Raw genomic sequence first — 12,139 nt, 5'->3', positions numbered from 1 at the left:
CTCTGAGAAGAGCTTCGGTCGTTGACATAAAAATAGAGCCATCTAAGTCGGAAGGCTACCCCCCAGATGATCTCATATTCAGGGGTGGTAAAGTCTGAATCAGCCTGCTTCAAGGCTGAGGGAGGCTACACTTACTGCTGGAGAGCATGAAGTTGCGGGATCTTCATGACACAGAGCAACAACATGGCATGCAATGAGGATTCAGTATTGATGGTGTAGAAGTCAGGGGCCTCAAACCAGACCAAGGGCTCATTGCGACGTTGCCAAGTAAAGCTGTTTGGTCAAAAGGGTATATAAACTGGGCGGTGGTGGCGCACGCCTTTAATCCCAGCACTTGGGAAGCAGAGGCAGGCAGATTTCTGAGTTCGAGGCCAGCCAGGGCTACACACAGAAACCCTGTCTCAAAAAAACAAAACAAAAAGGGTATATAATATACGGTGACACACCACAGCTTCTACGGTGGGATGGTTTGTTTCTTAGGGTTTTTTTGTTTGCTTGCTTTTTGTTTTCTTTGGGCTGGGTGGGAGAGGTTGGAGGATGGATATGGAATGGAGGGGTGGGAGATGAGTAGGAATGGAGTTCATACAGTGTGAAATTAACAATCAACAGAAAATTTTTAAAAGCGGGGGGGGGGGGGGGTTTACCAGCCAGAGTTCGATCTTTGGATCCCAGAGTAAGAGAACCAACCCCAAAATGTATCTGACCTGTATACATGTGTGGTGGCACAGATACACCCACACACAAGTCATACACACAATAATAAATAAGATTTAAAAATGAAATTAAAGAAGCCTAATTAGCTTTATTGAACATATCACTAGAAGTTATAACCAGTAAAATAAACTCAACTGCAGAAGACACAAAACAAAAATTAACCTAAAATACACAGTGCACAAAGTAAAAAAAAAAAAAAAAGACAGAAAAGGTTTCCACAAAATGCTTTTTTATTCCTCTAATTGCTAGTTCTTATAAATAACTTTGGCAACATCAAAATAACTTTCATTTGGTAAATCAAGCAGCCAACTTCACAGAGTAACAAAATAGTAATCTTGACAAATATTTAATACACGTGTAAACAGAACAAAGTGACACTGCTTTCAAAATAGATGGAGCTGTCGGTATAAAACAAAGCGTCCAGAGACTCAGCTCACTCTACGTCTTTGTATTAAGAGGCACAAAAATGCACTTAAGCTAGCTCACTTCTAAGACAGAGCCAAAGCTCTTGCTAACGATTTCTTCCTCAGAGTCTGTGACTAGGAAATGTAGCTAGACTGCAGAGGCGGGGTAAGTCGGGGAGAGGTAAGTCGCCTTCCAAGAGAAGGAGTAAACGAGGCTTCAGAAGCAGGGGACATTTCTAGTCACTCTAAAAATCTTAGTAAGCTTCATAACCACGAGTGAGGTAGCAGCCATGCAGGCTTAGGGAAAGCGCTGTGACAGCAGCCCAGGCAGCCTCTGCACCAGGGGAAAATGGGAATTTACTGAGGAATAGCAAGATCAGTGGGGGGTCAAAACAGTGCAGCAGCAGTGGACAGGTCAGGTTGGGTCGGGCAGCGCAGGGGACAGAAGCGGTAGGCAGGAGCCAGAGCCCTGGGGCCTCCCTTAGCAGTAAACAATTCTGTCCTCTTTAGGAGCATGCTTTAGTGACACAGAAAACTACTGCGACAGGCAGGGCTGGAGACACTCGACACAGGTCTAAGACAGTTCTTAAGTTTACTATAGACAGTAATGTTTATATGAGTCTGCAGACTTATTTCATAAACGGGATTTTTCACCAGAACAAGTGGGACAAATACCCTTTCCATACCTAAAGGAATGGTACAGGCTAAAAAGTGTGATGTGGCCAAAAAAAAAAACACTGAAAAGACCCATCAAAATAGTAAAAAGGCAGATCACAGTCAATCAATGGTCAAGCACGGAGCAAACAAAAGATACTCACAACCTCTGTCCCTCCCTCAGTCTGGAGAGACCAAGGCCTGGGGATAACCTCTTCCCATTTGTTCATGGAATCTAGGGAAATTTCACTAAACCGAGGAAGGGAAAAATGGAACAGGGACATTATCTAAGGAACTTATCCACACTGCCTCTTTTGTTTCCTGTGTAATTTGGAACTCACTGAAGAGCCCAGGCTGACTCTGAACTTTAAATCTTCCTGCCCCAGCCTCCCAAGAGCTCTTATTACCAGTGTGTGCTACCACACCCAACAAGATACCTTTAAAGAAAGGAACAGGACCAGTGTCTCTAACCAGCATATACCCAGACGCCTGGAGGGATGGGCAGCGGCAGCTGGTCACCTGGGCTGGAGGACAACAGGTAGCCCCGGCCAGGCTCAAGGACACAGCCCTAGAGATGTACAGAAAGAGCTAGCGCTCCTGAAGCTGTTGAAGACCAATCCTCAGAGGATGCTCTACGGTTCTAGGAGAAGTTGTTCCTCCAGAGGCTGGTGACCAGCTAAGTAGTATGATAGGCAGGAGAAGGCAAGTCTTCATTTAGGACATATCTTGCACACAAAAGTGCTTCAAGTAAGACCCAAGCAGTATTAGTGTGATCAACTAGGAAATTACACATCCAACAAAGGGAACTTATACAGACATTAGAACCACTTAAATAGGAGACAAGACACAAAGTGTGACTAGGGATCTGGTTCAATGGCAGAGCCCTCGCTCGGGTTTAATCCCTAGCACCAAGTGGGGGAAAAGCACCAGGGCATCAAATTGCAAGCTTCACACACTCAACCACACACGTGGACTGAAAAACAAAGACCACAGAGAGGGTTTAAATTCTAGCCACCCTGCTCTGGTTTCCACGCTATGTCCAGTATTATTGGGCAAGTTCTTATTACAGCTTGAGAGTAGAACTAAGTTCAGCCCAAGTCATAAACTGGACAGATGCCATTTTCCCAAACCTTTTCAGTTATAACTCAAGTTCAATATACTTCAAACCGCAAATGCCGGGGCTTCTTTCCTCAGGAAAGGTCAACTTGCTTTACTGATGTGGTCCATGAGGATATGACCAGTTCTTCAAACAGAGCGAGCCAAAACGGACCAGCGTGGATAACTCTGGCTACCCTACGCATCAAGCGAAACAAAGTCCATGGTCGTGGGCTCCGCCCCAGTTTTCTAACTACCGTTGCTGCTGCTTCATGTGGCGCTGAGAATACAGAGCTGTGCTTTGAATGTTTGCAGGGGTCTTTCACAGACACGGGCGTTTTACAGGAATGGCTTGGCCTCCTTGGATACTCTTTTAGGTAAAGGCATTCAGGCAGGATTCCTTCTTTGGCTTCAAGACTGAAAAGGACGTATGCCTGCCCACTTACCCATGCTATACCACTTAAGATGATGTCTCTCAAAAAAGAAACAAAAACAATGTCTCTCTCCCTCCCTTCGCAAGTATTAACTGCCCGCAGATCTTCAGGGAGAGGTGGGGCCTTGTGAGCCTGCCCACCAAACGTCAAACCTTTAAAGAACTCTCAAACTTTAGGGTTAGATGAAATACTAATAAATAGGTTTAACTTGTTTTCCATTCACAGGGACACAGACACCTTCCTCCTGTCAAGCCAAATACTTAATATGAAAACCAGATGGATTTCAAATGGCACTCACAGTTCATTCAGAAAATGCCTTAGCCGGGGAGGGGGAGGGGTGAGCACTTGCTTATTATTTGTGAAGCCTCCGATCCAGCGCCAGCACTAAATGAGAACAAAAGAAACCCTCAAAAAATAAACAGACAAAACCCTGCATTATCACACACACACACACAAAAACCCAACTGTTCATCAATTCATCATCTTAGGTACCAGCGATTAACCGACGTACTACAGGCTTGTACTCTGTCTCTCATTCTGACTGAGGTTAGAATTAATGGGGCTTCTGTGAAAGTCTGCCTTGAGGTCGGGGGTTAGAAGGCTCCCAGTCAGTTGTGCTCACAGTGATCGATGCTACCTTCACAGATTCTGACTCCACGGGCTGCAGGGACACCTGGATCACGACCTTCGTCTCGGGAGGCAGCCCTTCCAGCTGCTTAGGCTTCTTAAACATTTGGTGGCACTGAGTCTTGTGCTCCATTTTCTCCTTGAAGGTTAAAAACTGTAGTCGGCACTTGGAGCACTGGTGGCCGCTCCTTTCCCAGTGGCCCCTGTAATGGCACATGTATGGCATCCCAGTTTTGAAGATCTTAAGACAAAATGGACAAAGCAGGTTCTTAGTGTTTACATGGCACTTTGTAAAGTGTGTCTCCACGTCCGCGAAGCCTGACGACCTGTACTTACAGACCTGGCACACATAGGGCATCTCCCCAGGCTTGTGATTGTCTTTCATGTGCTGTAAAAGGACTTGGTCGGTCTCAAAGGACAACTCACAGATTTTGCAGACCACGGAAGGGTCCGGTGACGTGTGCACTCGGTCGATGTGGCACTCCAGCTGGAACGGGGAATCGAACTGCCGGTGGCAGCGCAGACAGGTGGTGTGGCTCTCCCAGGCGTCCTCACTCCCCTGCCTCTCGAGCTCCAAATGATGCTTGGTGTGGTTCATGAATTTAACATTTTTTAGAGCTTTCAAGCAGCTGGGGCATTTAAAGGTTGTGTGAGTCTTCTGCTCCGGCTTCCCATCTCCTTTATACTGTCCATAATAAAAGTCACTAAGTAACAGGGTCAAACTTCCTTTCTTGGGATCAAAAGTCTCTTGACTTGCTGGACTTGAAAAGTCTGCTTCCGCCAATCCACTGTCCTGACGAGGGTGGGCAGAGTCCTCTGAAGGAGGTGCCCCATTCACAAGACGGCTCAGAGAGTTGGGAGCATCAAAGGAAGGTGTCCTCTGTTGCATATTCGAGGTATGGAAGGTACCTGAAGGGGGCAAAGCTGAAGAAAGTGGTTCTACAATCTCAATACTATGGTCAGGCCTCTGTGGATTTATGGAAAAATGGCACTTCGATACATACAAATTTTCATTCAGATCTCCTCCTGAAAGCGCTGCCTTTACTGGACTATTCTCTGAACTTGAGAGTGTGACCAGAGGCGAACAGCACTTGGAAGAGCTACTAGGCACAACCTGTGGTGAACTACTTCTATAATCAGACTCGGACAAAGGCTCAATAGCAATAGGACTATCCGTCGACCTTGATTCAGCTGGAGATGCTGGCAAGACAACCACGGCCTCTGATGTGGGGGCGGCAGGACGTGAGGGCTGCAACCTCTGAGTCGTGGTTGCTCTAAGTCGGTCATGCTTTCTTTTTAACCGTGAACCTGGGGTGACTCTGTTCAAAATGTTCGAGTTGGCTGGCTGGGAAGCTGAAGTCACCCCAACAAAGATAAGCTCAGCATCTTCCTTTACCTTCTCCACCCCTACGAAGATCAGCTCTGCATCTTCAGCAGCATCGTCATCGAGGACTTGAATGGGTTCTCCTGACCTCGGCTGTGGTTCTGGATCTTGTTCGTCTTCATCATCTACCGTGAATGGCTGCTCCATTTCTGATGTGGCTCCTGATGAGTGTGGCCACACGGCACTGCACACACACTGCCACCTGAGTACAAACAAATCACACGCCAGTCAGCACGGGAAAGGGACTTAGTTTTCTCATCAAAGACTTTGAGGTGGTTATACACATTAAGGACATCCAGCCAGTGCCACTCCCATTCTTCCCCAACCTTCAAGGTCCAGACCTGGGCAGAAGGTGCATCGACAAGCTGTTGGCTAGCCCAACCCAAGGCTCTCACTCAGCATCACCTAGCCAAGCAGCCTTTGAGATAGATGATCTAGTCACTTAAAATGGCTCCAGAATAAACTACCTCCCTGGCCTAGATGGTCCTCTTCTGCTACCTGGCTTCCTTGACAAGACAGGCCATATCCAACATGCCTTCATGATAAGAGCCTATACAGAAAGTAGAGCTAGAGATGACACAGCACAACCTAATAAGAGCTAGATATGAGAAACGCGAGGCCAACATCATCCTCAATGGAGAAAAAGCTGAAGTCGATTCCACCAGAGGGCAGGGAGGAGTACTACTTCCCACCCTTCTCTCCATTGTGTGCTTGAAGCACTAGCTGGAGCAGTAAGGCATAAGGAAGCAGAAAGGATACAAATAGGAAAGGCGGAAGTCAAACAATTGCTATTAGCAGAGGATAAATATCACAGGTTCCAAAAATTCTCCAAGAAAACCTCTAGAAGCAATAAATACTTTCAGCTGTTTAAAAATCCCAGCACTCAGGAGGCAGAGGCAGGCGGATTTCTGAGTTTGAGGCCAGCCTGGTCTACAAAGTGAGTTCCAGGACAGCCAGGGTTACACAGAGAAACTCAAGTCTCGGAAAAAAAACAAACAAACAAACACAAACAGCGACAAACACACTGATAAAGAGATTGTTAAAGGGAGCCCACCACAGATCCCCTCAGACGTGGTTTCGAGCCAACTGAAGTCTTTTTTTCCAGCTAGCTGGGAATACACTTGTGTAGCTGGGATACAAGTGTAGTGCTGAGCAGTTAGGATAAGGGGCCTTTAAAGGTGAAATCCAGATTCTGTTGTGTCTCCGCAGCTGCAGGGCTCGGTGTTTTGTGCAAGCAAGCAGTTTAACAGAAACTAAGATAATCAGTTAGCTGAAGGCGGGGGGTTTCACATAAGCAGACAGACAGCTTAACAGAAGTCAAGATAAGTGAGCAGGGGTATCTTGATCTTGGGCTTCTAGAATAAGAATGGATAGCTTTACAAACAACAAATTCTAGTCAAATCTAAAATGGCCTCAGGGAGAATACAAGATGGAGGACCTTACCCTGTCACAGCGTCATGGTCACACTCCCATCAATAACAGGTTCAAAGACAATAGAAAACATCTTAGAAATAGGGCTGGAGAGATGGCTTAGAGGTCAAGGAGCACTGGCTGCTCTTCCAGAGGTCCTGAGTTCAATTCCCAGCAACCACATGGTGGCTCTCAACCTTCTGTAATGAGATCTGATGCCCTCTTCTGGGGTATCTGAAGACAGCTACAGTATACTCTTTTTTTTTTTAATATTTGTTTGTTTGTTTGTTAAAGGTATATGACTACCCTTGCCGTTGTTTTCAAACCCCCCAAAAGAGAGCTTTGGAATCCCATTACAGAGGGTTGGGAACCACCACGGGGTTGCTGGGAGATTGAACTCAGGACCTCTGGAACAGAGCAGTCAGTGCTCGTAACCGCTGAACCATCTCTTCAGCCCCTACAGGTGTACTCTTATAAATAAAATAATTCTTTAAAAAAAAAATCTATAATGAAAACTTTAAGCCTCTAAAAAAAAAGAGACAAAGACACTAGAAAATTAGTTGGAAGGGCATCCCACGTTCATATTTATGGATTATTCAGAATATTCTGAAAATGACTGTTTTACTAAAAGCTATTTATAGACTCAACCCAATCTCAAAATTCCCATCTCATTCTTCGCATAGAGAAAAAACTATCCTAAGATTAACGTAGAGCCACAAAAGACACCAGATAGCCAAAACAATTCTGAACAAATGAACAGTGCTGAAGAGATTACTATACCAGACCTTTGTTTTGTTTTGTTTTGTTTGTTTTTTTCAAGACAGGGTCTCTATTTAGACCTGGCTGTCCTGGAACTCACTCTGTAGACTAGGCTGGCCTCGACCTCAGAAATTCACCTGCCTCTGCCTCCCAAGTGCTGGGATTAAAGGCGTGCGCCACCACTATGCCAGATCTTAAGGTCTTAAGATGTATCTCATGCCGGATGTATCTGTGAGCCCAGTCTAGTCAACACAGTGAGTTCCAGGACAACCAGGACTATATGTAGCGACCCCTCTCAAAAATAAATACATAAATAGACAAACAAAAAAACAGGATATATTCCAAAGCCACAGTAATGAGATCAATATGGTACTGGCACAAAAACAGCCATGTAGCCCAACGGCGCAAACTCAAACATGAATAGAGTTATTCAGCCACTTAATATCTGGCAGCAATACCAAACGTAAGCTGACAGGAAGAAAGGACCTTCAACAAATGGTGCTGGGAAAATTAAATGTTCACAATCAAAGAATGAAATTGAACCTATATCTTAACCCCAGACAATAACTCACTCCAGTGGACTCCAAAAGGTCAAAGACCTAGATGTACAACCCTGGATGGTGACAAGAAAACAGGCAGTGCCCTACATGATCTAGGTGCAGGAAAAGACATTCTGAAGAGGACTCCATTTTCCCAAGAACAAAAAGATGTTGCACAGCTAGGGAAACAATTAACTCAAGAGAAGGCCCACACAGCCATCTCTGCCAGATACACATCTGCAGAGGATTCATTTCTAGAATATAGAAAGAGCTCAGAAACCACTAAGTCAAAGAAAAAAGAGAGAGTTGGGGGGGGAGGGGGGAATGAGAAACATTCAAAAAAATGGGTTTGGAACCTGAACAGACAATTCTCAACAGAATAAAAATGGCTAAGAAATGTCTCAAAAACTATTCACTGTCCTTAGCTATTAGGGCAAAGCAAATGAAAGCAACGGTGGAATTCATGGTAGCACAGTCAGAATAGTAAGGATCAACATACAGACACCAAAAAATTCTAGAGAGGATGTGGGGGTAAAGGGAGCCCTCCTCCTTCACTGTTGGCAGGATTTAAAACTAACACAGCCACTCTGAAAATCAGGGTGGAGAATTCTCAAAAATTTGGGACTAAATCTACCATATGACCCAGCTACACCATTCCTTGGCATCTTCGCAAAGGATGGTCGACTTCAAAGATCATTGCTCAGCCATGTTCACTGCTACCCAATCCACAACAAGAAGGAAATGGGAAACCACACCTAAATGACCTTCAAGGGATGGATAATGAAAATGTTATATATAGAAAAACCCCAGAGAAATAAAAAACTGGAAGTCCCCCAACCAAAAAAAAAAAAAAAAAGGTCCAGGTCTAGATGGATTCAGGGCAGAATTCTACCAGACTTTAAAAGAAATTAACAGGGCTGGTGAGATGGCTCAGTGGGTAAGAGCACCCGACTGCTCTTTCAAAGGTCCGGAGTTCAAATCCCAGCAACCACATGGTGGCTCACAACCATCTGTAACAAGATCTGACTCCGTCTTCTGGAGTGTCTGAAGACAGCTATAGTGTACTTACATATAATAAATAAATAAATCTAAAAAACAAAAAAAAGAAAAGAAAAAAGAAATTAACACTACTATTCCTCAAATATCTATGAGACTTCACCAATATAGATCCCTAACCACATCAACGTGATCTCAACAAGGACGAAGTCAAGAGATGCTAATGTGGACCAGGGAAAGCTCCCAGAGTCCTTAACCCTTCCCCCAGGGAGGAACAACAAACGATCAGACCCAAAAACATACAAGTAGCATCATAGAGACTTAGCAGGTTGCACATACAAGGGAGGACCTGGAGGGAGGAAATGACAGCCCAGGCTAAGAGACCCTCTTTCAAAAGGCAGGGTGGGGACAAATCCAAGTGGGAACATTTTCCTGCATTAGCTGAATCTTAAGATATGTATATCAACCCATTTGCACCTCCTACTGCAACTAAAGAAAAAGGAAGTCAGCTTTACAAGGCATCCATAGCATCTACTTTTTCTTTTTCAAGATTTCAGGTAAAAAAAGTACATCTACCACTTCCTTCCTGTTTGAGGAAGCAACTTAGAAAGTTCCAAAATGCCGGGGTTGATGGCGCACGCCTTTAGTCCCAGCACTTGGGAGGCAGAGGCACGTGGATTTCTGAGTTCGAGGCCAGCCTGGTCTACAAAGTGAGTTCCAGGATAGCCAGGGCTATACAGAGAAACCCTGTCTCGAAAAACAAAAACAAAAACAAAACAAAAAAGTTCCAAAATTCTACTTGTCCTGAACTTATCTTACCATTGTGATTTCCGCAGGAAATTCCAAAACACTAATTTTTGTTCCTTTGTCTGTTTTCAAGACAGGGTAGCTTTGGCTGTCCTGTTACTACCGCTGTAGACCAGGTTGCCCTCAAACTCATAGAGATTCGCCTGCCTCTGCCTTCTGCTATCACCCATGGTAATGATTTTTTTTTTTTTTTTTATCAAATCACAGCAGCAAACAGAAGTCAGAAAATGAGGTAGACCTTTTCTCTTACCGCAGATATACGCTGTAACTTTTAATAGCTTCAGAGAGTCCAAGAGCTGCAAGTCACATACTTGGGGTAAATCAGACAGACAGAGAACCTCTTAAGATTTAGTTACATTTTACGTGTTAAAAGATTTTACTCCATTTCACTACCTACCAGTTATTTCATGCTTATTTTCCGTTTTGTTAGCTCTGATACGAAAGAAACAGCCGTCTGTCTCCTCTTAACCAAGTACTGGGTGCGAGGTCATCACAACCGGTTTGTGTAGTACTAGGCAAGCAAGCACTCCACCAACTAAGCTACTCCCTCAACCCTGTCGTCTGTGTGGTTATTATAAGCACCTTATACGCTACCTTCCAACACCATAGCCCAGTAAACAAAACAACACAACCCACCGAGCACTGCTCAAAGCAAAACTAGCTAGCTAGGAGCCCCGAGAGCTGCACTGGGGCTCAAAGGGGGCACAAAGCCAACAAAATAAACAAGATATTGCTGTATGGGAAGGGGAGGGGCGCAGAAAAATGGCTTTTTAAAGCCTCCAAGGGCCTGCAGATCTCCAAACTGGGAGTGGGACTTAATCTACAAACCCGGATTTCGTCTGTACCTACTTTTTTGAATGGGTCTCAACGAAGTGGTCCTCCCTCCTCCTTCCCTAGTGGCAGAGCTTCGAGGCAGGCGTCGGAGAGCCCAGTAGCGAGGTCTGCAGCCTCCAGGACTTTAGGTGAGGGGCCCTCGGCGATGGGAATGGCATTTAAGGGGTGCAGGCCCAGCCCCAGGACTGGGGGGTTCGTGGGAGAGGGAGGCTGCCAGGAAGGGGTCTCTGGGCTCCCGGCCTAGCCACGCTCGCTTCCCCGGGACTCGCAGAAGGCCCTCACCCGGCGTCCCCTCCCGGTCGCTCCCGCAGAGGTCACCAGCACCACGCCCCTGTCCTTACCTCCCGGCAGGCGTACCTGAGCCTCCCCCGGACGCCCCGGCCCGCGAGGCGCTGCGCGGGAAGCCCCGCACCACGACCTCCAGGGCCCCGCCGCTCCAACACCAAAGCCCCGGCCGGCGCGCACTAGCCCACGGCGACCTGTGATTGGCTGCCAAGGGTGGACGCGAGGTCAGCCGCGCGGCGTAGCGCCGATCTGATTGGTTCCTCAAGGCCCCTGGGCGCGTTCTCTCACTCGGGCGCCCCTAGTGACTGCCGCGGGCGGAGGGACTGAGCTGGGACGATCAGGCAGTGGTGATGCCCACCCCTGAAATCTTGGACCTGCGAGATTTGGGAACCCAAAGCCAGGCCTTTCGTCCATTCCAGCATTCCCTCGGGGGTGGGGATAGGGTGGGGTGGGAGCGGGGGCTGAGGCAGGAGGATTGCTAGTTAAACGTGGCTGCTTAGGGAGAGGAGGTAGGAGTGGGGGTGGGAAGGGTGGGAGGGGCATAGATAAGAGAGAAAGAAGGAAAAAAAAAATGGAGCTTCAGCTAGCCTGGGCCCAGGGCCAGAGATGGTTCCCAGTCCTTTAGGAAACTGTTTGCCCACCTGTATTACAGCTATGACAGCTCCTCTCAAGTGTGTAGCTTTTGCATAAGCACACAAGCTTGCCCCTTGCACTTAGAAAACGACCTAGCTACTGAATTTGAAACAACCTTAAAGCTGCCTCTGGGACAAATCCAAATCAGCCGGCTGTTTTTATCAGGAAGGAAACTCAGAACAGATGTCCCAGGTTCGGTTTGTTTGTTTTGTGTTTGTTGTTTGAAAAACATCAGAAAGCGGGGCAGCTGTGGTGGTGCACCCACTTGGGAGGCAGAGGCAGGCGGATTTCTGAGTTCAAGGTCAGCCTGGTCTACAGAGTGAGTTCCAGGGCAGCCAGGGATATACTGTAAGACCCTGTCTCAAAGAAACCTAAAAATAAAAAAAAAAATTAAAAAATAAAAACCATCAAAAGATGAATGCCTTTTTGGAGCATGCGCAAATTACATGAAATTCGAATTTCAGTTTTCAGTTTTGAAACACAACATGCTCATTCTTTTTTTTTCTTTTTCTTTTCTTTTCTTTTCTTTTCTTTTTTTTTCTTTTTTTTTTTTTTTTTTTTTTT

The 12,139-nt window shown here is 46.0% G+C and overlaps 1 protein-coding gene across 3 annotated transcripts; it reads right to left on the bottom strand.

Moving 5' to 3' along the window:
* Window positions 1-777: 777 nt before the first annotated feature.
* Zfp280b (zinc finger protein 280B) lies at window positions 778-11,347 on the bottom strand. Of its 3 annotated transcripts, XM_006513942.2 has the most exons (3): window positions 10,999-11,347; window positions 10,673-10,795; window positions 778-5,514 (listed from the first exon to the last, which is right to left on the bottom strand). In XM_006513942.2, the coding sequence occupies exon 3, from the start codon at window positions 5,457-5,459 to the stop codon at window positions 3,855-3,857; it is 1,605 nt and encodes a 534-aa protein (XP_006514005.1). In that variant the 5' UTR covers window positions 5,460-5,514; window positions 10,673-10,795; window positions 10,999-11,347; the 3' UTR covers window positions 778-3,854. The 3 variants fall into 3 exon arrangements, with proteins under 3 accessions (XP_006514005.1, XP_006514006.1, NP_803426.2); XM_006513943.2 differs by lacking the exon at window positions 10,673-10,795 and having other exon boundaries at window positions 11,015-11,347; NM_177475.3 differs by lacking the exon at window positions 10,673-10,795 and having other exon boundaries at window positions 779-5,514; window positions 10,999-11,136.
* Between the last annotated feature and the right edge of the window lie 792 nt (window positions 11,348-12,139).

The sequence above is a fragment of the Mus musculus genome, chromosome 10 (genome assembly GCF_000001635.26).
Source record: "Mus musculus strain C57BL/6J chromosome 10, GRCm38.p6 C57BL/6J".
In the NCBI taxonomy this organism is placed as follows: Eukaryota; Metazoa; Chordata; class Mammalia; order Rodentia; family Muridae; genus Mus; species Mus musculus.
This window is presented reverse-complemented; position numbering and strand designations above follow the sequence as displayed.

What these genes read in the sequence shown, in the direction of transcription:
- Zfp280b (XM_006513942.2), bottom strand. Translation starts at nt 5,459, where the DNA reads ATGGAGCAGCCATTCACGGTAGATGATGAAGACGAACAAGATCCAGAA.